This window comes from Hippocampus bargibanti, linkage group LG07 (genome assembly GCF_051943395.1).
Source record: "Hippocampus bargibanti isolate YZ-2025 linkage group LG07, ASM5194339v1, whole genome shotgun sequence".
NCBI classification, from domain to species: Eukaryota; Metazoa; Chordata; class Actinopteri; order Syngnathiformes; family Syngnathidae; genus Hippocampus; species Hippocampus bargibanti.
The window spans coordinates 16,345,944-16,367,781 of NC_142740.1; the positions used below are offsets into that span (position 1 = coordinate 16,345,944).

Sequence of the window (21,838 nt, forward strand, 5' to 3'; positions counted from 1 at the left end):
TTACCAGTAAGTAGTGTCCAACACTTTAATATATAAAATTACATAAGCAACAACACATTAGTTTATTTTCTAAAATAGTCTACAAACACAAATAATGTCACACATATTACAGTTAAATCACTATACAGCCAATGTACACAATATGAAACACCTATATACACTCTTTTAATATATTATGATATAGATTTGTCCCCCCCCCCCCCTTGACCTTTTGAACTGGAAGCCAAACTGCTTGAAAACTGAGCTGGACAGTGGATAGGTAGTTTTTACATACAGTTGTTGGAGTTTGTGTATTCAGCATGCTGCTGCATTGTGCAATCACATTTCAATACACAAAACATGCAGTTGATACTGTTACTGTAAGTGCTGTTGCTATGACTGGAGACACTGCATGGCGGAGCGTGCACAGTATGACAAGGATGGAGCGAAATGTTTATATGTACAAAAGAAACAGCTTCTAATAACAACAACAAAAAGCCATATATATATATATATATATATTTTTTTTTTACAAAAGCAGCGCAATGAGGAGTAAGAGTGTGAGAACAGAAGCTGGGCTGTTGAATGCCACTGTTTGTGATACCCCTTGGTTGTAAAGATACGGACTCCTCGGGGAGTTCTGCTTCAGTTTGCTGGGCGGCAACGCTTTTAAATCCTCCAAGGCGCCATATGCTGCCATGGAGAACTCGGGGTCTCCCGTTGTCAGCAAGTCAAACACACAGGACTGGAAGTAAACGTCCTCCACCTTCAGAGTCTCTCTGCACTTGGCCGTGGCTCTCTCCACCGTGTAGACCTGGTGAGGGGGCCGCAGTGGGCCCAGCTCGGTGGCGGCGCCGGGTTGTCGGTGCTGTTGACTCTGGCGACCCAACGTGTGTTCCTTGATGAGCTCATTGCGCGGGCAGCCATGCAGACAGAGCTGCAGGCCGCCATTGTCCTCTGAAAAGTCCAACGTGTCCTCAGGCATGCGGATGGCGAAGGTCAAATAGCTGCCCACGCGACGCACGATTATGGACGTGCCGATGTAACGCGCCTGGATTTTCACCTGACGGCCCACTCCGGAGCCGCCACGCTCCGTAATGGTCAGGCTGCCGCTCTCGCCTCCGCTGCGAGTACCGTCCTGAAAGGCCAATGGCAGGTCATCTGTCGTGGCCTGGTACACTTTCTGGTCTGTGCAGCCGTGGTATGACTTGAATATGACTGTAATCTGGAAGCATAGAAAAAATATATATTCATAATTTTATCTGGAATGATTAATTGATTAACTTGAATTGAATCAATAACAAAAGGATCCAAGTAAATTCTCTGCCTCGAAGCATTGTTGTACATCTGGAGAAAATACTTTGTATTAGACTCAGAATGTTTAAAGTTTAGTGTTATTTCACAAAGATTGTCACAAATTTTTTTTTTTTCGCTCATCAACCCAAAATAATGCTATCAAATATAATATAATCATGTTGTCCAGTGGTCAATGATGGGCACAAAATGATCCCAACTCAAGCCAAATAATTCAGAAATAACCTCATTTGCTGATAGCCACATTACTCCAGCCCAGCCTTTTAAATCAATACATGAGTACTACGGTAGAATTTGAGAATGTCCAACCAAAGTAGACAAAAATACCAGCAACTCACATGCAAATTGATGTGTTTTAACAAATGGAAAAGCGATTTTTATTCTATTACTGAAATAATCATTAGGAAAAATCGGTGTATCCTTCAATTCTAAAAATATTTGATAGCTGTAGGACTATCAGCAACCAATCGTACTTTTATTAGACTGCTTTATAACAAAACAAAAACAAAAAAAAGCCTCAACTTCCCGCACAGGGAAGACCGAAAGCCTCCAAGAACATTTGAATAGAGACACTTAAAAGCAAAGCAGAAGTTGACCAAATCCGCTTAAAATAAAACTTCCAAAATGTGGAAGGTCTGAAGACACAGAGAAAAATGATCTTGAAAGAAAATAAATGAATATATGAATATATCAATCAATTTGAGCTAAAACAAATTGAATTGGCAAAGTTTCTTTCGGCGGTGAGCCTGAAAATCCATCACAGACAGTGTGGGTCAAACTCATATTTGACCCACACTATAACATATTTTTTTTAATTTTGAACAAAATTTTACTCACAAGGATTAATCACGAGTTACAGTTCAGATATTTCAGCATTTTTGCGGGGGGGGGGGGCAAATAAATAGTCTAGTCATAACAAACCTCTTGGCAACCAAAGAACATGACAATTTTACCTTCATTTTAGATCCTTCATCCTGGTGAGCTATTTGGAAAGATTTGGCTTGGACCTTGCCACACTTGGTGGCAAGTTTTTTATTTTATATCTCAAAACTCTCACATTTGAAATTGAATTGGTGGTTTCATCATTTTGCTACGAATTTTAAATTGTCTTTGAAGGACGCACCCTAACAAGAAAAACCAAGTGTGCCCACCTAAATTAATCGAATGGAGGACCACGATGACCACACGGTGGCACCAGAGAACCAAACATGTAAATCTCATTGGCTTCTTTTCCTCGCTGAAATAATGTTGGCCAGCCCACCATTCATTTGGCCCCTTAGTTTAAAAAACAACGACCAGCATGTTATATGAGCCGATACCCCCCACCCCCACACTGTTGTGCCTGCATTGGGACGAGCAAGTGACAGTGATTTGTATCCCAGCTGAGCTCTGAAAACGAAATAAACAAATCTGCAGCTCCCGAAGCAGCCCCTTCTTTGAAAGTACCTGACAAAGCGCCCGCCTTTGTTACGTTTACACTTTTGGAAGGTATACTGTACAATGATGGATGATTTCCTGTCTGAAGTCTGGCAAGTTGAAACCAACTCAGAAGGCGTGATGGTGACTATGCGGGTACTGGCAAAGACACACCTCCACTCACTTTCAGCTTCGCATAAAGCTTCGGAAAAACACACAAACAAGCGATACTTTTATCTACTGGGGCTCGGTCTTCTGTTTTAATATCATAAAACAAAAGTATGGACCTTTATCCTTAGAATATGTACACCGGAAGTAAATAAAACGGAATTTCCAGAGTTGTTTATGTTGGTCGATATTAAAATTAACCTTCATAGCAATTGTCCGATTTAAAACATCTTTCTTTTCGGTCGGACTTTCCAAAACTGTAACCTAAAATGGGTTGGGTCATTTTCTGATGTCACCAAGTTTCTTCAAGCAGGTACACGGTTGATTTTGTTCAAATAAATCCATGTGTCCTTTAGCATGACCACGTACAAACTAACCTCCGTGTTATGGCAATGCCGGGAAACTTTTGTGTGTCAACCTAATGCTGTTTCTTTCAGCAATTATGACATTGAAAGACACTCCTTTCCAATTATTCTCCTATTTTTCCACATCGGTCCATATTTACGCAGAAAGTGCCAAGCTAATTACTTGACCAGAGGGGTGACAAAAACATTCCAGATTGCGGCAACGGAGAATGTTTGAGTGAGCGTTAATCACTACCATATGACCACCCATGCATTAAAGGCAGAGCGCTCAAGCATGTCCGTGATTCAACGCAAGTGAAGGACTTTCCCTCCTCGCTCCCCATTTCTCTTTCTTTCTTTCTTTCTCTCCCCCCTCATAGATCTTAGGCCGCTCTGAGACGGCAGGAATGCCGGCGAGACTCAAGAGGCACCGTGGAATGACAATTAACTTCACATGTTTTGGTGCCTTATGGTGAGGTTTGAGCTAGTACGCTAACGTTCCTCAACCCAGCCTTCATGCTAGGAATTATTTTGGGTCTCGGTTGCCTAGATGTCCTCGATTAACTATTTTACAATCTGTATATGTATATTTGTTTTTGTATGGGAAGTGGTGTTTTGAATTTCTGTTTACATCTTCAGTGTTGTACTGAGCTGCCTGGAATGGCCATGCAAGGTTGAATTGTTGTAGCTTTTGGTATATTGTTTTTCCTAAGAATGAACTAATTGAGAGTGAATAAACATATTCTCTCTTAGTTGATGTCTCTATTAGTTGCTGTTGTTGTGCTCAGGCCAAAGCAGTGTAGTATTAGTAGTAGTAGTAGTAAGCTGTAAGTATTGCCTCGGTGCCATCTTGCTTCCAAGTAACTGTGTTGATTGAGGATCTTAATGTCGTGTTTTTCCACCATCTTGAGGCCTCTTTGTTACCATGGAACTTTGCTGAGGAGAGTCATGTTTTGTTTTCATTTTGTGGCTTTTATAGGCAATTCTAAATATTTTGAGTGGGGTGTCAGTTACTTGTAGATTTTTGCTTTTGGCGGCAGGGCTCAGTCCCGCAGGGAGCATTTTGCAGCACCCTTTTTCAACCCAAGTTGCGTCAAAATGATGATGCAACAATCATTTTGTCTGGTTGTTTTGCCCATCCCTAGTTCTAATCTTAGCACACTGGCTATCCTTACCTTGCTGGTTGCAGTGGCGCTGGAGCCAAGAACGACAGGCACATTGGTCACCTGCACGGACAGGTAGCGATTATCTATCAAAGGCCATGCCCCTTCCACCTTGCAGGTCTGAAATTCGTCCCTGAAAGTCCGTAGGTGTGGGTCTCCGAATAATCCACAGTGGGCGTACTTCTTCTGCTGGCCCCCCGAACTGGCGGCAATAACTCGGTTCTCATAGTTGCATAGCTCCGACACAACCGGACGGGATGTGCTGGGGATCTTGGCAGAGGATGTGGGTCCGTCGCTGGAGCAGTTGTGCTGAGAGAATAGCTCCTTGATGCGGAAGACGGCCGAGTGGTAAACCAGATCACCTCGGCAGCTCCGAGCCTGCCGTCGGGTGCATAGGGCATAGGCTCGCAGCGCGATGCAGTAGTCCATGTCAGGTGACGCATCCTCTTGCAGACCGTTTGAAGTTGAAGTAGACGCCACATACTCAGTATTACAGCGCTGGATGCGACACTGCTGACAGTAAGCTGGAAAACAAAATGAAAACAATGAGCATTAAAGAGATAACTCGGATATCCGTAATATTCTCCTCAGCCAAGGCCAAACAATCCAAATTGGGCCCAAAACCAACTCCTCGTCATGCATAACTTTTATTCAATTTAAGGAAATTGGTTACTTTTACTCAATCATATTACATTCAAATAACCCCTTGTATTTGTTTTGTAAAAACGCAGCATAATCTCTGAATTTTATACATTTCTGTTTTAAAAATAATTAGGGTCCCAACTAAGAATCCTTATTATTTTAGGAATTGAATAATATGTAATTATTTAAATTAATCGGATTTTAAAAAAAAACTTGAATTTCCATCCCAATATTCTAAAGGATTACCGTATTCTCCGGTGTATAAGGCGCACTGGAGTATAAGGCGCAACCCCAATGAATGGTGCATTTTCAACCTTTTTCCATATGCAGTATAAGGCGCACTGGAGTATAACGCCTTCAATGAATGAAAAACATTTTCCAAATATAATATGTAAATATATATCCGTTTTCCAAAAATAAGGCACACCACATTATAAGGCGCTACAGTAGAGACTGGGGTTACACACTAATTCTTCTACAGGGGGAAATGGAGTCGGTGGCCGCAGTTGCGAGACCTGTTGTGGCTCAATATTACTTCAAAAAGACGCACCTGCATATAAGGCACAGGGTCATCTTTTGAAGAAAATCAAGGCTTTTGGGTGTGCCTTATCCCCCGGAAAACATGGTATACTCTTTCAAATTGACAGCAGACTACAGATAAACATAGATTATTTTATAATTCACAGAAAATGAGCAAAAATGTTGAGTTTTTTTTTCCAAATTAAAAGCAAATGTCAGCAAGTGTCTTGTTTTGATAATACATCTGCTTCCGTGTAGATTGAGAGAAATATGTCTCTAAAATGATGAATGGATTATCAAAACATCCATCCATCCATTTTCTATCCGCTTATACGTACTGTCATGTTGGATCCCAGCCCAGCTTGTTTCAAGCAATAGGCGAGGTGTACCCTGAATGACTTCCCAAGCAATTGCAAGGCACACATAGACAAACAAAGATTTGCACCCATGTCTACAATATAAATGACCACGAACGTTGAGTCATTACCCAAAACCATTTCGCAGAATCAACAGAATCCACAGATTGTTGTGTCAGTTTAGTGCACCTGGCGCCCACACTGACAAGCCTCCATGATTGACATCAAGTCATTAAAACCTGAACGTACAAATTTCCAAATGTAACCTCATCAAAAGAATAGCAAGCACCCTCCTCCGTTAGAACGAAACCAACCTGTGTTGGTTAGCCTGAGGGTATTAAATGGCTGCTAGTCCTAATATATTTGAGTTCCATACAACCAACACTACATAAGACACCAGGGCAGGTAGCACAAGAGATATCTTTCTATCTGATGGGAGTGAGGACAAAAGATATATCTATGTGCAAAAAGCCTTGTTTGGAGAGTTCACTTTCAGCCTCAAACCTCAAGAACTACAATGTTACTCATTAGTTTGTTCAGCCTGGGCATAGGTCTACAAACTTCAGAAGCGCCCAGATTCATCTACCTATAAGGGTGAGAATCATTTGTTTTCACCATTTTTAGATAAGTAGCTGCAATCACATTACATTCATAGTACATTCATAGGAGGGATGATTAGGAATAAAACTATTAAGAAAAACACATTTTTTGGGTAACAAATCATAATTAGAGAGGGTTATATACCTGTACATCTTTCGACAGTAATCCATGGTAATAGTGAATGTATAGCCATTTTGCTGTTGTCAAGAAACAATTAGTCAATTCAAAACAAATTGACCAATTCTTCGTGATTAATAAACCATTCATCATACACTTGCCCAATCCATGCATTGCTCACTAAGAAATTAACACTCGCACAATGGTGACACAATTGATTTTTCCTTGGCCTATGCCCATCCACTTCAATTTATTAACTCTTTCACTGCCGGATGTGAAAAATGTGTCCACTTCAGTGCCAGGGTTTGTGTTATTGTCACTTGAATTCCAGGACCCATAGAATATTGAGTTTTAGGACGAGATAAACATTCAATACAGTGTTAGAAACCTTGGGCTCTCTTCTTTCATCAGAAAAAAAAGAGTTAATTCCTAAATTATATAGTTATGGAGTTATATGATCTTGAAATGAGGGTAGCTGTCCAAAATTCAATGCAATACATACATATTGGTTTATATAGAAATGCTGCCCCTTGTGGAAAAGAAAAAAAAACATTGCCAAAGGCCATGACTAGCACTTTATTTGCACCCAAGAATGAAAAAAAAAACGAACAAATTTGAGAATGGTGTTCCACGTCATCATTTCAATTCCTGAATAAATTCATGAATGGCAGTGAATGAGTTAAAAATGTGATAAACGATACGCAAACTTCTGAGATTGTACATGTGGAATGCTACAGGTTAACTTTATGATCACTGAGGAACATCATTCTTCTTTTTTATTTAATCTCCATTGTGTTTATTGTTATGTGCTGTTAACAGTGCTGTGATAATTCATACTGCTTAAAAAAAGAAGTTTGGGAAACCCTTTTAGAGAGAGTCGAAGATGACATTCCATGTCACTAGTTTCCGCCAAAGCTAACATTTTGGACAAGACACTACAACCCTGTCCATGGGAATTTTTCACACAACCAGCTCTTCCCTTTCACAGAGGTGGGACTGTGCGAGTCGGTGGGGTGGGATGGGGGGTGACAGATGATTAATGCACGTCACCGCCGCGGCACTTCAGCACTCGCCCTGATAAAACAGAGATGTGGTGTAGGAGGTCAAGCTGGAGGCATTCAACATCCCTCCTCGGAATTCCAATGGGTCTCGCCTGCCTCATATCGGGGTCAGCAGAGCTCTGCCCCGATTGACACCCACTGACAATCATCGCCATGAGAAACCAACAGCTATGGCTCATCTCCTAAAATGACCACACCATCTTCATTTGGGACCAGTGTGATGATCAGGAAGGTTTTGCTAACATTTATTTGACAGCTATAAGATGGGGATTAGTTGTTTTAAAAGCAGATGTTTAGCACATTGTAATTTCTGTGGTAGTGATGTGGTTTGGAATAACCACAAAGAGATAGGCATGGTCACTAATTAAATTAGTCATTAAAAAATAATCATTCAAAAGTGATTGCTTATTAGTCATATTTTGAAGCAATGGAGGCGAAATGACGTGTTTCTCTTGGCTGCAAACGGCAGACTGTTTATTCACACTCAGACTCTGTAAGGAAGGCAATAATGACGTCACCCATAAGAAGTTGATCTCCTTTCACATACCCCCACTCAAACAAAACTCATCAGATCAATATGCAGATGTAAAAAATGTAAAGAAACATATCCACCCATTTTCTCTGTCGAAACCAAATTATTTTAAAGTCACAAGTGAGTGTCCTACATGATTATGACACCACAGGAGACCCAAATAAATGTATAAACCAACAATAAAAAGTAACCATTTCGAAGTTTCTCAAGGAACTCGAAATAAATACACATTCGTCAATGATTCACACAACTTTCCCACATACTCCAAATCTGTTTTAATGCATGATCCCATTAAACGTTTAATTAACTCTTAATAGTTGTACAAGCGAGGAAAAAGCAAGAAAAAAAACAAGTGGTCCTTTGAGTGCATTTCAACCTGTGGAATCAAAAAATACATGTGTTCGTGCGTGTGTGGGCGTCTCTCCAATACAAAGTACTTAATACGAACCTTTCGCGTTATCAAAAAGCTATGACTGTGGGGTAAAAAAACAGCAACGAAGGAACATACATCTTTATCCCACCGAGAAGCGGCTTTGTGGTTTGGTCGCGGTTTGGTATCTCGTGTCGTGCCAAATAGCTCCACAGTGGACACCCCCCACCACATCTTCTATTTGTGGTAGCTAATAAAGTTAAGAACCCGAGCACCAAAATACCATCAGTGCAACTTGCTTAGACTGCAAGGTGGGGTACATGCCATCCACTCGTAAATCATGACAAAAACGTTGATTTTGTGTCAAACTCAGCCTCATCCGCTTTCCTAAAGCAAGTCTAGTTTGTTTTTTGTACTGATTACTGGGTGTTCGTGAGCGACCCTAGCTAGCAGCTAGCCCCCTCCCCTCCCCTTTCTACCCCACCCCCAAAAGTGTAATGAATTTTTGTTTCAAGTTAAATAGCGACGTCGACTCTAACTAGAGCAGGATAGGTGGTTAAATATATGGTGTTCTTTGTTTTCGATTGTGTGTTTCCAGTGTGTTGTCTAAAAGTTGCGTTAACTCACGCTGCTGGGCTAGCAAAGTGAGAGGCAGGGGTACTTTGTCCCCGCGGTGGGCTCAACAACTTTTTCAACCACGACTGTCTAACTAACGCCAATGAATAAAATAGTTGCACATCGGAGAAACGCGAGCAAGTTTCGGTTGAGCACAACAACGCACGTAGACATTCCAAACTTTTTGTTCCACCTCCCGGTCCGATTGAGGATTGAGGAGCGCCACCGCTCGGCACGCCGTGCTCGCAGCGGAGTTGCACGGATTTGCTCGGCCGGCCAGATCGCAAGCACCACTTACCTGGTGGATAGAGCAGCGAAATGACAACCATCGTCAGCGTTACACAGTCCCAAAGCTGCAGCTTAGCCGTGATCTGAGGTCCGCTTCTCCCCATGCCAATCCATTCAGTTAGAATGGAGTTGCTCGACTGCTTCTCATCGACGTTGCGGCTGCGGGGTGAAATCAGAGCAAAATTCGTCTCCCTCCCCAAGCGCTGTCATTCAAAAGGGGCCCCTGTCTTCAGGGCGGTTCTATGGGGAGGGGTTTCGAGTGGAGACTGGGGCCCCAAGCTGATAGCTGGCCAATGGAATATTTTTTTACGAACCACTTTATATTTACATGCAGTGGCAATTGCAATTTACTTGGTGGCTGAGGACATTGCAAAGTTGTTTCGTGGTGTGTTCTTCATGATGGGAGTTGGTACTGAGGATATCTTTGCAGACATGGACAGAGTATTTAGCCCAAAAAATGTACTCAAGTAAAAATAGTGTCACTACAAAATTGTATATATTGTAAGTGTATGTCTTGGTTTCACTCCCTGGTGCTTTCTACCAACTGTGACTGCTTTATTTCCTGTATATGACACCTGTCCATGTTAAATGCTTTGTTGCAGCTTCAGCTGTTGATGAAAAGGTTTCTTTAGCCATAATCTGTACTTCTTTGAAGTTGTCGGACGTTTCGCTTCTTGTCCAAGAAACTTCATCAGCAACAAAGTTTTCTTCTATTTGTGGTAGCTAAAAGTTAAGAACCCGAGCACTGTACTTCTTTGAAGGTGTCGGACGTTTCGCTTCTTGTCCAAGAAACTTCATCAGCAACAAAGTTTCTTGGATAAGAAGCGAAACGTCCGACACCTTCAAAGAAGTACAGATGACGGCTGAAGAAACCTTTTAATCGATGGACCACTCCTGTACGACTGAGAGCTTACACAGAAGCTTCAGCTGTTGTTAAAGCACTGTATAAATCAATAGATATTGTATTGTATTTAACAACTATTTAGATTTCTAAAATTATTGATGATGAAAATTAGTCAAATACATCAAACATAAGTGAAGTTAAAGTATTCGGTGAAAAATTCCCCGACTACTGAATAATTGTGGAATTCTGCCCAACATCACTTTTAACTCCTGCCAATCCATCCGTTTGTCCAGTTTTGAGACAGTTTATGTTTTGTTTGAGTTTGCGGGGAGGCCATTTCTACAACCCCTGAAACATTCAAAGTGGAGTTATTGTTGGCTGAATTGTGAAATGTTTTCGGCAGAGGTTGATGACAACATGCAACATTGCTGTTTTTTTTCTTTTTTTGGGGGGAATCTAAAATAAATGGGTTGTAAGGCCTGTGGTTTTATTTCTCTTTCCATGTTCAGTCAAAGGTCATTACTTTCTCCTTTGTTTCTGCTATGCTTCACAGAAATGAGTCACTTTGAAGCCCGTTGGTGGGGACGGGCCTACCAAGACTTTCAAATTGACACTTTTTATCTGTCACATGGTCATGTATTAATTAATACAATTTAATTCTTGTCACATTAAAAATACTATACTATGACTTTACTTCTTGGAACAGGCTAATTATGTAACGTTTCAACTTTTTCATCTACTGTTATGACTACAAACACTCCCCTACTTACGAACATTTGAGTTACGAACAATGGTACAGAAGATGTTTTTTTGCAGTAACATATGTAGTATTTTCTCCAGTTGTACATGTACATATATATCTCTATCGAGCATATATATTATTAAATGTTTATTTCTCAGTTCAAACCAATCCAGGTTACTTATACAAGCCTTAAAGGACAACCAACGCCCCCGGACAAGTTGTGTCCATAATTTGTAAAATGACTTCAAATGACTTCTACTGAGTGTATTTTACAAAGATTCCATGGCACATAGCTATATTTTACGTTTTACGACTCGCGCTGAATATTCAGGAAGTCTTGTTTTCGAGTTGATGACGATGCCTGATGTGACGTCACGTCTGGAACGCCCCTGACCGAGAAAGCGACACACAATGCATTTTGGGTACTTCGTGTTGATCCGAGTTGATGGCGAAATTAGAAGGAAAACACATAAATAATGCGATGGTGAATCGTTGTGTGTTGCACCAAGACTACTATTTGATGCTAGTTGACACAAATTCCCCGCAGACTAATCAGCCCATTTCCAACAGAGCTTGGCGCCATCTTGTGCATTTTCCGGGACGCTACATTGGAGTCCAGACACCTCAAAATTATCCGGAAGGATTTCTTTAACCGATTGCAAACATTGATGCTTTCCTCTTCAGAACTACAGTAAAGTCTCGTTATATCGATATTCTCGGGAGTCCGAAAAATATCGATATAACCGGGACTATCGATATATCCGACCCTGCGCGCATGTAATTTTCTCCGTGCGTGCATAGAAATAGTATCGTAATAAGCGGGACTATCGATATAACCGATATCGATATAACGAGACTTTACTGTATTTGAATCATATTCATAACTGGATGAGTAACAAGAAAGCATCTTCTCCGAATCTGAAGCCATTGGTTTGATTCTAGAGCAAGGCAAGATGTCTTGGCGTGACGTCAGAAAACAAGGGGGGCGGGACCTTCTGAAACTTGCCATCCCGCGGTCATTTTAAAGTAGTTTTAGGACACTTTTACTCATTTTTATTGGTGTTTTGCATTTCACTAAAAATATCAACTTGCGTGTTTTGGGTATTTTAGATGCAATAAAACGTTTTTTTCTGATGTCAGTTAGGAAACAAAAACATGGTGTCGGTTGTCCTTTAATATATATAAACCTTAAACATACTCACATAAGCATTAAACATACATTCCATACAAAATATAGCACTGAAACGACTTATGAACAAATTCACCTTACAAACGACCGTTCGGAAGGTATCTCGTTCGTAAGTTGGGAAGCGTATTATCATAAAATGTAACACTTTTTTTCTCTGTCATGTCTCCACTTTTGCGTACCGTATATGATTTGGTGTCATCTAAGAGTCCTCTAACAATACTCGTTCCTCAGAATAGTAGGATTTTCTTCTTGTAACATAAGACATTTTTTGAATCACATCTTCATTCTGTCAGCGTTGCCATAATCCAAATTCTGTATGTTATCGTTTGACCAAATCACAATTTTCTTGTGTCAGTGGCCTCTCAAAACTCATTTTTGTTTGTCTCTGAAATGCTTTAGACATATAAAGCATTGTCGCCATCTGTCCCCTGTGACATCCCGTCCCTCCCTCCCGAAGACAAATGTTGGTGTGTTTTCAGCATCAAACAGGGAGGCCATCACCTGTTGTTTTCTCACTCCTGAAGGTGCTTTAGTCACACAATTGTGAGTGCAAACTAACACATTATATCTAACTTGGCTTCCATAACATAACATGTTATGGTGTTTGGAATATGACTCACTTAATGCTTGACGTAATAAGGTTGAGACTGAAGGACAACTTTTGTGTGATCAGAGTTCTCTTCGTTTTTATCACAATTGTTTGAATTGGTTTGTTAGATAATCACTATAGTATCGGGTTGCATTATCAATCGAGCAAGGGCACTATCTGTTATCCGGGTCTAAGAGAGTAAAAAAAACAACTGGAGGATTTTTTTCACTGTAGATGTCTGAGCGCCATGACTTTTTCCACCACCTTTCCAACGAGCGACTTGTATGTTACTCTTTACCGTTTGTGGCCAACTTTCCACTTCTCTCCCTCTCTCACTTTTTTGCTCATTCCTTCAACGACACTTTGTCTTTCATTTGCACAGCTGCTGCGAGGCTGGCCCATCTGCAAAAGACACGGCCACTCAAGCCTTCAGCCCTCACCTGGGACGTGCTGTGGGCTATTTGAGCCATCCGAAGCAAGAATTTTAATGCCCCTCACCATTACCTTATTAAATGTTGGGCATATGAAAAACCGAACAGTTGTATAATTGTTTTTATTTATTTATGTATTTATTTTTTAACTTGAATTGGATTAAAAGTTAATGTGTTGCTTTAGTCCAGCTGGAACATTTGGCCCCACTGACTTTATGAGAGAGAGGAGAAGTGAACCCAGACAGTTGCTGGATCACTGCGTCTTCTGTACACACGCTGGCCCCTCCGGCCGCACAATTGTGTGATTCAGGTGGCCTGTCAGCCTTGTGAAAGGTCTTGACGGGCCCATGTTGAAGTGGGGCTGATATATAGAGTAGAGGGGGAGGGGGGACGAAGACAGCTCAACCCAAGTGGAACATTTGGATTGTTCGGAGCTACAAGGAGCCCTGTCACACTGGACCCAGTGTGCCAAGTTTATTCCCAGGAGAGCTTGGCTTTACTCTGTTTGTACAGCTAATTTCAGGGGCTAACTCTGTTGATGGGCTCAATGCTGACGTTTTAAATCCACCTAAATCACATAGACCGAGAGTATGTTGACATCAGAACGACCATGTGAAAATAGCAGTGTTTTTGGTTTTGTTTTTGTTTCACGATTTTAAAAAGTTCACATTCACATGGACTTGCAAATGTGACTGAAAATACAGAAATAGTTGCCAAAGTTACCATATTTGGCAACATTATTATAGCGATGGATGCACATCATCCACTTAATTATCTAAAACAAATGTTCAATGTCAATGTGGTTGGCCATTATTTTATCTTGTCACCCGATGGATGTTTGCCATTTCAAACCCAGAACTATGCAGTTTTCCAAAAAAACTTCCATTTTACTGGTGATTGTTGTGATTTTCCATGTAAAATTGTCTTGCTTCGATTTGATCTAGTACACTTTTCATGGCATATCCAGTGTAACTATATGACATAATCATAGTGTGGTGAACCAAACAACTGTTGGGTGGAAATTCTGCTTTCTCCCTTTTGCAGTTTATTTGAGGCGGTTTGGGTCTTTAGGGCTTGCACATTAATGTACAGTGGAGCATTTTCAAATGGAACTCCACTCACCTGCAACGCTCTTCACCCTCCAGACCAGTTGACTGCATTTCCTAAAACGACAGACCCATAATTTATTTCAGCTTAATATCAATGTCACCATGAGGTGCTGTCGAGACTTCACTATTTAACACCCCCCCCACCATCCCCAAACAAAAGGGAAAAAGATAGTTCCTATTGAATGTTACATTCATTGTATTCAGTAGATGTTAGCAATGCCACGTTTTGGCTAATGTTAGCCTGACGTATTCGGCTTCATTTAACAAATTGGCAGTGCACGAGCGCATATTGTAATGATATATATATATATATATATATATATATATATATATATATATATATATATATATATATATATATATATATATATCCAAAAGATAGGCTGCCAAATGAAAAAGAAAGTAATAATCATGGGAGGAAAAGCCCCTACACGGGATGTACCACCGAACCATAACAGAAGTGGCTGATCTCAAGAAGTCCTATTAGTGGCTAGAGAGGGCTGGCCTAAAAGACAGCACAGAGGCACTCATCCTGGCTGCTCAAGAGCAGCCCCCGAACACCAGAGCCATAGAGGCAGGGATATACCACACCAGACAAGACCCAAGGTGTAGGTTGTGCAAAGAGGCACCTGAGATAATCCAACACATAACTGCAGGGTATAAGATGCTGGCAGGGAAAGCCTACATGGAGCGCCATAACCATGCTGGCATAGTCTACCGAAACATCTGTGCAGAGTATGGACTGGAAACCCCAAGGTTAAAATGGGAAACACCTCCCAAGGTAGTGGAGAACGACCGAGCAAAGATCCCGTGGGACTTCCAGATACAGACTGACAAGATGGTAATGGCCAACCAACCAGATATCGTGGTCATAGATCAAGGGCAAAGGAAAGCCGTTGTCGTGGATGTAGCGGTCCCGAGTGATGGAAACATCAGAAAGAAGGAACATGAGAAAATCGAGACATACCAAGGGCTCAGAGAGGAGCTGGAGAGAGCCTGGAAGGTAAAGGTGACAGTCGTGCCTGTGGTGGTCGGAGCACTCGGGGCAGTGACCCCCAAACTCGACGAGTGGTTGCAACAGATCCCGGGAACAACATCGGATATCTCGGTCCAGAAAAGCGCAGTGCTGGGAACAGCACGGATACTGCGCAGAACCCTCAAGCTTCCTGGCCTTTGGTAGAGGACCCGAGCTAAAATGGGGGACAGTCACCACCCATGAGGGGTGAGACGAGGATTTATATATATATATATATATATATATATATATATATATATATATATATATATATATATATATATATATATATATATATATATATAAGGGCGGCCCGGTAGTCGAGTGGTTAGCACACCGGCTTCACAGTGCAGAGGTCGCCGGTTCGCGTCCCGGTCCGGCCTCTCTGTGTGGAGTTTGCATGTTCTCCCCAGACCCGCGTGGGTTTTCTCCGGGTCCTTCGGTTTCCTCCCACACTCCAAAAACATGCATGGCAGGCAGATTGACCACTCCAAATTGTCCATAGGTGTGACTGTTGTATGTCTTTGTGTGCCCTGCGATTGGCTGGCAACCAATTCAGGGTGTCCCCCGCCTTGTGCCCGAAGACAGCTGAGATAGGCTCCAGCAACCCCCGCGACCCTAATGAGGAATAAGCGGTACGGAAAATGAGATGAGATGATATATATATATATATATATATATATATATATATATATATATATATATATATATATATATATATATATATATATATATATATATATATATATATATATGTATGTATGTGTGTGGGGGTAGGTGTGTGTGTGTGTGTGCGTGTGTATGTGTGTGTGTGTGTGTGTTTTGTGGTAACTGAGTGATTGTGATGAAGTACCAAATGCACGTGAGTCATCTTGACCTAAGATATTAAAACCCTCAGGTCGAAATAAGGCTGCAAAATTAAGTTGTAGAGCAGAACATCCGCAACCTGACGAGTTACTAATGAATGCGAGACTGATGATCAGTGAAGCACACAGCTAATTGATCCAGGTGGATGGTAGGGATGACTTCAACACATGAAAGGAAGGCCTGTACTGCCTGTCAGACTTGATATGAATAGAAAGACCTCTTTCTTTTGCCATGTTTCCTCGTGAGCCGAATCATTGCAAGACTTGGAAAATCTCAATGCTAAAAACCAAATAAATTACAGGTACTTTTAGGAATGAAATGGATCATTTCTAGAGACGTACAAACTCCTTGAATGGCTTCTATGAAAGAAGTCTCTAAACCTAAGGCAAAGCAAGCAAGATGAGAATGTCGAGTGAAGCGAGAAGGAATGGGGGATGGGTGGAGGAATGGGTGGGTGGCGTGTAGAAATGGAGCGGGGGTTGAAGGATTGGGTTTCCTCTGTGTGTCTAGGCAGCTCCACATGTTTTCCATTATGGTCCTCACACTGTGGGACCAGTTCCACACCGGGATGCTTGTTTTTGTTATTAGGCCCAGTGTGCTGTGGTCTGGTGGACAGGGCCTGAAAAACACCGCCGGCTTGTGACTGTCACAATATTATGCACACTACAGCCTGCCTCTCAATGTGTTTATCCCTTACTTGCACACATCGCGGCTGGCGTGTTTATTTACTCCAACGTTGATGGAGGAGGGTGAAGTATTTGTTTGTATACAGTCATGGAATGATAGTCAACAATATTGTTTGTACATCACATGGCCTGCCAAGTGAATGTGCCGTTTAAAACAAAATAGTAAGTCTCCACAGAACACATGCAGTATGAGGGTGATCAGAGTATTTAGAATTTACTACATCACTATATTTGATTACATTTTATATAATACAATACATATTGATTTATATAGCGCTTTAAGAACAGCTGAAGCTAAAACAAAGCGCTTAACACGGACAGCTGTCATATACAGGGAATAAAGGAATTACAAAGACCGTAGAAAACACCAGGGAGTGAAACCAAAATGAGTGAGGGGGATTGCTGAATGTTCAGTGACAGGTCATTCCAGAGAGTGGAACTAGCAACGGAAAAGGCTCAATCTCCTCTGAGCCTACGTTTAGTTTTTGGAACATCTAATAATGTCTGGTCAGCAGCCCAGAGATGTCGGAAAGGTGTGTAGAGGTGGATGAGCTCGGAGAGGTAAGGAGAAGTGAGGCCATTTAAAGATTTGAAGACAAATAGTCAGATCTTGAAAAGAACTCTAAAATGTATAGGGAGCCAGTGAAGGGATGCCGGAGTAGGAGTTATGTGCTCCCTCTTACGAGTACCAGTCAAGAGGCGAGCAGCAACATTCTGGACCAGCTGGAGATTCTTCATGGAGTATTGTCTGACTCCAAAGTATTACAGCATTACATTAATTGAGCTGAGATGTGACAAAGGCATGAATTACTGCTTTCAGGTGCTCATGAGAAAGGAGAGGTTTTATTATAGCCAGTTGCCGAAGATGAAAGAAGCTGGATTTAACAACAGCACCAATTTGTTGGTCAATTTTAAAGTCACTGTGCAGTGTAAGACCCAATATTTATTTAAAAAAATATTAACTGTACAAGCCTGATGATCACGGGATTTCGGCTCAGTTGTGCATCGTTCTTGCCGCATGTGTACACAGTCGCTAAAACCTTAAAGAGATAGTGTTTACCAGCAAATGCAATGTTTACAATGCGATAAAAATGGAAATTGTTGATCTGTCACGCTTCCGACGCTTTGCCCCATTTCATGCCCGTCCAAAGCCGTCATCTCAAAGGCGTGTCACGTTTCTGCCGCGGGTTGACATCAGAGATCGCAATCACATAAGAGCGCGCGTCTTTTGCTGCCTCAGCTGCAACGGGACGCACTTATTGAATTTTAAACAGGGAGAGTAACAAATTGGCCCGTTTTGTTTCTTTTGAAGAAATGAACAGGCGGAGAAAACAGCTGAGAGCAGTTCAGAAAGTGAGTGTGTGTCAGTCTGTTTCGGGTCTCTCGCCTGTCAAGGAGATGTGTTATCTCTGCAGAGATAAGGGCAACTGTGGTGTGAATGCATATGGGCCAATGTTGATAGCATCTCCTCTCGAGGATTCCACTTGCAGGACACTGAATGATAGATGACAGCACACACAAGGGAGGGGGCAGCTTGCTTTGCAGTGTTTTGATAGGCAGCCCTCAACAGGTATCCAAGCAAGTTTGTTTGCACTGTACTGTGGTTCTTCTCCTTTGAGTAAACAACAACTATCACATGTAAATCAGCTCAAACCTCTCATGGGTTTAGTTTTATATCAGCAAAGTGAAATGTCCATTGTAGAATACAGCACACTCATTTCATCCTTATCAGGAAGTTAGAAACCATAGTTATCCTCAAATATGCCCTTAGCATAAACATTTTCCATTCTTCTTTTTAAACCGTTAACTAACAAATAAATGTCAGCAATTGTAAAATAAAATTCAACCAGCAATGTAATGTGAATTTAAGAATACACGTGACACTACACCTTTTGAACGACTAGCATATAACAACCTACTAAGTCTGCAGCTAGCATAGAAGCTAACACTGCAGTCTTAGTCTTAACCTAGCAACCCTGCTTCAACAGATACAACTAAACATTTTAGTTCATAAAATGGTGCCCCACTATTCATCTGTCCAAACTACCCCTGAGATTTTTATCAAGCAAGCGGGAATTGAAATAAAAATAGGAAGTCAAAACGAATTTCCGTCCTCGGACTGCTTTCTATGTTTTGTTACAATCACATACAAGTGACTCTTCTTTCTTTTGCCTTTCCGCAGAATAAGTGTTGACACAGCTTCAAGCTCAGTGCATGTGAAGAGACAGTCAACTGACAAGGTAACTCTACCTCTGGGGTGACGGGGTCACGCAGGTCTGATGAGGGATGATGGGTAAAATAAATGAAGAGCAGCATACAGAGAGACCTGTGATGTTCTCAGTCCAAAGGGTTGGGGAGGGTAGTTCAGACCCATTTGAACTTTGACCCGCAGGGCTGCTTTTGTGTTTGTGTGCATGTGTTTTGATGGTTAAGCCTCCCCACCCACCCCCTTTGATATTGAATCCTTAAACCCCAGTCTAATCTAAAAATTAGAGTGTAAAAGGAAGATTTTACTGTTGAGGTTACAGTGATTTAAAAAAGAATACCATTCTGTCATATACGTGTGAAATAAGGCATGACTCTGAGAAGCTTTGTTTTTCATTTGTAATTGTCATCTATTAGATATGTACTATAACATGTAACACCTGACTGCTTAACGATGTGGTGACCAATATGTAGATGGATAGATGAGTAAAACGTGAATCTATTTATTTATTTATCTATTTATTTGGTTATTTGTTTATATATTCATGTACCGGAGAGGTAAGTCTCTATTCTTGCTCAGGCTTAACATAGCAAACTTTACGGGTGAAAACTAACTTGTATTGTCAAAGATGTCAACTTATTGACATTTTATCCACAGTCTACTGACCACCCAAGAATGAGATACACAGAATGCTTTCATATGTTGCAATTAGTGCGATTTTAGCACTGGTTATTTTCTCAGTCTTTAGTATTTTTGAATTTGCATTTGTTGCAATAGAAGCAAGATTAGTAAACCCAATCTGTACTTAGTACTCAATAGTTGGTATTATTTCTGCCCGGGGCCCACCCAGATAACTAGGTCACACCACAAATAGATGGTATCGATATTCTCGGAAGTTGGAAAAAATATCGATATATCCGATCCTGCGGCATGTAAATTTTCTCCTTGCGTTCATAGAAATAGTATCGTAATAAGCAGTACTATCGATATAACCGATATCGATATAACGAGACTTTAATATATATATAGACTTTAATATATATATATATATATATATATATATATATATATATATATATATATATATATATATATATATATATATATATATATATATATATATATACATATGCATGTATATTTAGTAGCTTTAATCTCCTAAATGTTGAGCCAAGAAGGCACTCAGGGAATGTTACCTTCAGCTTGATTTGGTTTTAGGATGTTATATGTGGAGGAACGTGGCGCGCGCATGTGGCATTCCCAGAGCCAACTTCACTCAGAGCATGAAAGAACAAAGCAATGTTGGGAATGTGTTTTCATTTGGGAAAATAAAGCACACTCTTATATGTTTATTGAATAAATACAGAAATGTCCAGTAATTTTGTTCCTTTCAGCTCAAATGTACATCTTGACAATCACGAACTTACTGCTAGCTTCACCCACCCTTAATTTGTTTCTTATCTTTTTACGCACACTTTCGAGAACATTTTACCAACTGCTTTTTTAAATTCAAGTATAAATAGTATTCAAAGACAGTCATTAGTGACTGATCTCTGAGAATTTTTTACTCAATGAGCATTCTCAGGATGACTCTATAGAAATAAGAAACTTACCTTCAGCCTGCGTTTGGTGTGAGCTTCTATGTATGAGTTGAAGTGCAGCTCTCTTACAGCAATTTGCCCTCTCGTTCCCCGACAACCTCAGCTGGTCAACTAAGTACTAGGACAGCCACGGGGACACATAGCCATTGGAATCAAGGCGCATGACAGCAGCTGTCTGTTTCAAGAATCGGCACTTTGATTCGAGTAGGATGGTAGTGAGCGATGAGGCCTAATTCCAACATATATGGGTTGGGCGCTTTGCACCAAAGATTGAAGGACATTAATCAGATGGACACGTGTTTGCAAACAACCGAACGGCACATTGACACGCACACGGCTACATTTGTGCTTCTTGGGGTTTATAGATTATTGGAAGGATTGAAAGCATTTGTCACTTTTGGAAAGGGTCCTGTATTCTCTTCAAATTCCATCGGACAAACAAGAGGAGCTCCGGGGCTGACTGGCCCCGGTGTAAGCCGAGCATATGTGCAACGTGAATGAGAGGTCTGTCTTGTTGATCCACCTCCAGCTCCACCTCCATTTGTCCCTCTGTTTTAATAGCATTTTTTATATTTACACCCAGTGAAAACAATCACCTAAACATTGGCTATACACACACAGAAGTAAATAGTGGAACCTCCAAAGTCAATAGCTAGATGCTATTTATTCAAAGGACAAGACATTGCAAATACTCATTAAGCACATATTTACCTTTATTCACAATTGCAGTGTCACGCATACTGTACGATACGTTAAATTCTGATCACAAATGACACGAATGCAGAAGCTAGCCATTCAGCAGCTATCCATGCAGCAGTTAGCCAACCAGCTGCTAACCAGTCAGCCGCTAGCCAGTCAGCTACTAAACAGTCAGCCGCTAGCCAGTCAGCAGCTAGCCAGTCAACCGCTAGCCCGTCAGTGGCTAGCGGTTGACTGGCTAGTCATTCCCCAAAAGTGTGACTGTACACAAAGTACACAAATTTTCATAGTGTACTTTCATTCGGTCACACAGCCTGAATTATTGTTTTGGTAATTCTTCTACCATTCAGTGAAGCGTTCCATTTATGTGGCCAAC

At 41.1% G+C, this 21,838-nt stretch overlaps 1 protein-coding gene across 1 annotated transcript; it reads right to left on the reverse strand.

Annotated features, from left to right (window-relative positions):
- Positions 1-20,882, reverse strand: rgmd (RGM domain family, member D). The gene is made up of 5 exons (XM_089001596.1): positions 20,776-20,882; positions 14,402-14,442; positions 9,495-9,643; positions 4,397-4,908; positions 1-1,204 (listed from the first exon to the last, which is right to left on the reverse strand). The coding sequence occupies exons 2-5, from the start codon at positions 14,437-14,439 to the stop codon at positions 509-511; spliced, it is 1,395 nt and encodes a 464-aa protein (XP_088857722.1). The 5' UTR covers positions 14,440-14,442; positions 20,776-20,882; the 3' UTR covers positions 1-508.
- Positions 20,883-21,838: the final 956 nt, after the last annotated feature.

Excerpts from the sequence above, each read along its gene's own strand:
- rgmd (XM_089001596.1), bottom strand. The coding sequence starts at position 14,439 with ATGCAGTCAACTGGTCTGGAGGGTGAAGAGCGTTGCAG. Across the intron at positions 9,644-14,401 it reads GAGGGTGAAGAGCGTTGCAG|CCGCAACGTCGATGAGAAGC; the intron begins GTGAGTGGAGTT and ends TTCACCCCGCAG. Across the intron at positions 1,205-4,396 it reads GCGCCACTGCAACCAGCAAG|ATTACAGTCATATTCAAGTC; the intron begins GTAAGGATAGCC and ends CTATGCTTCCAG.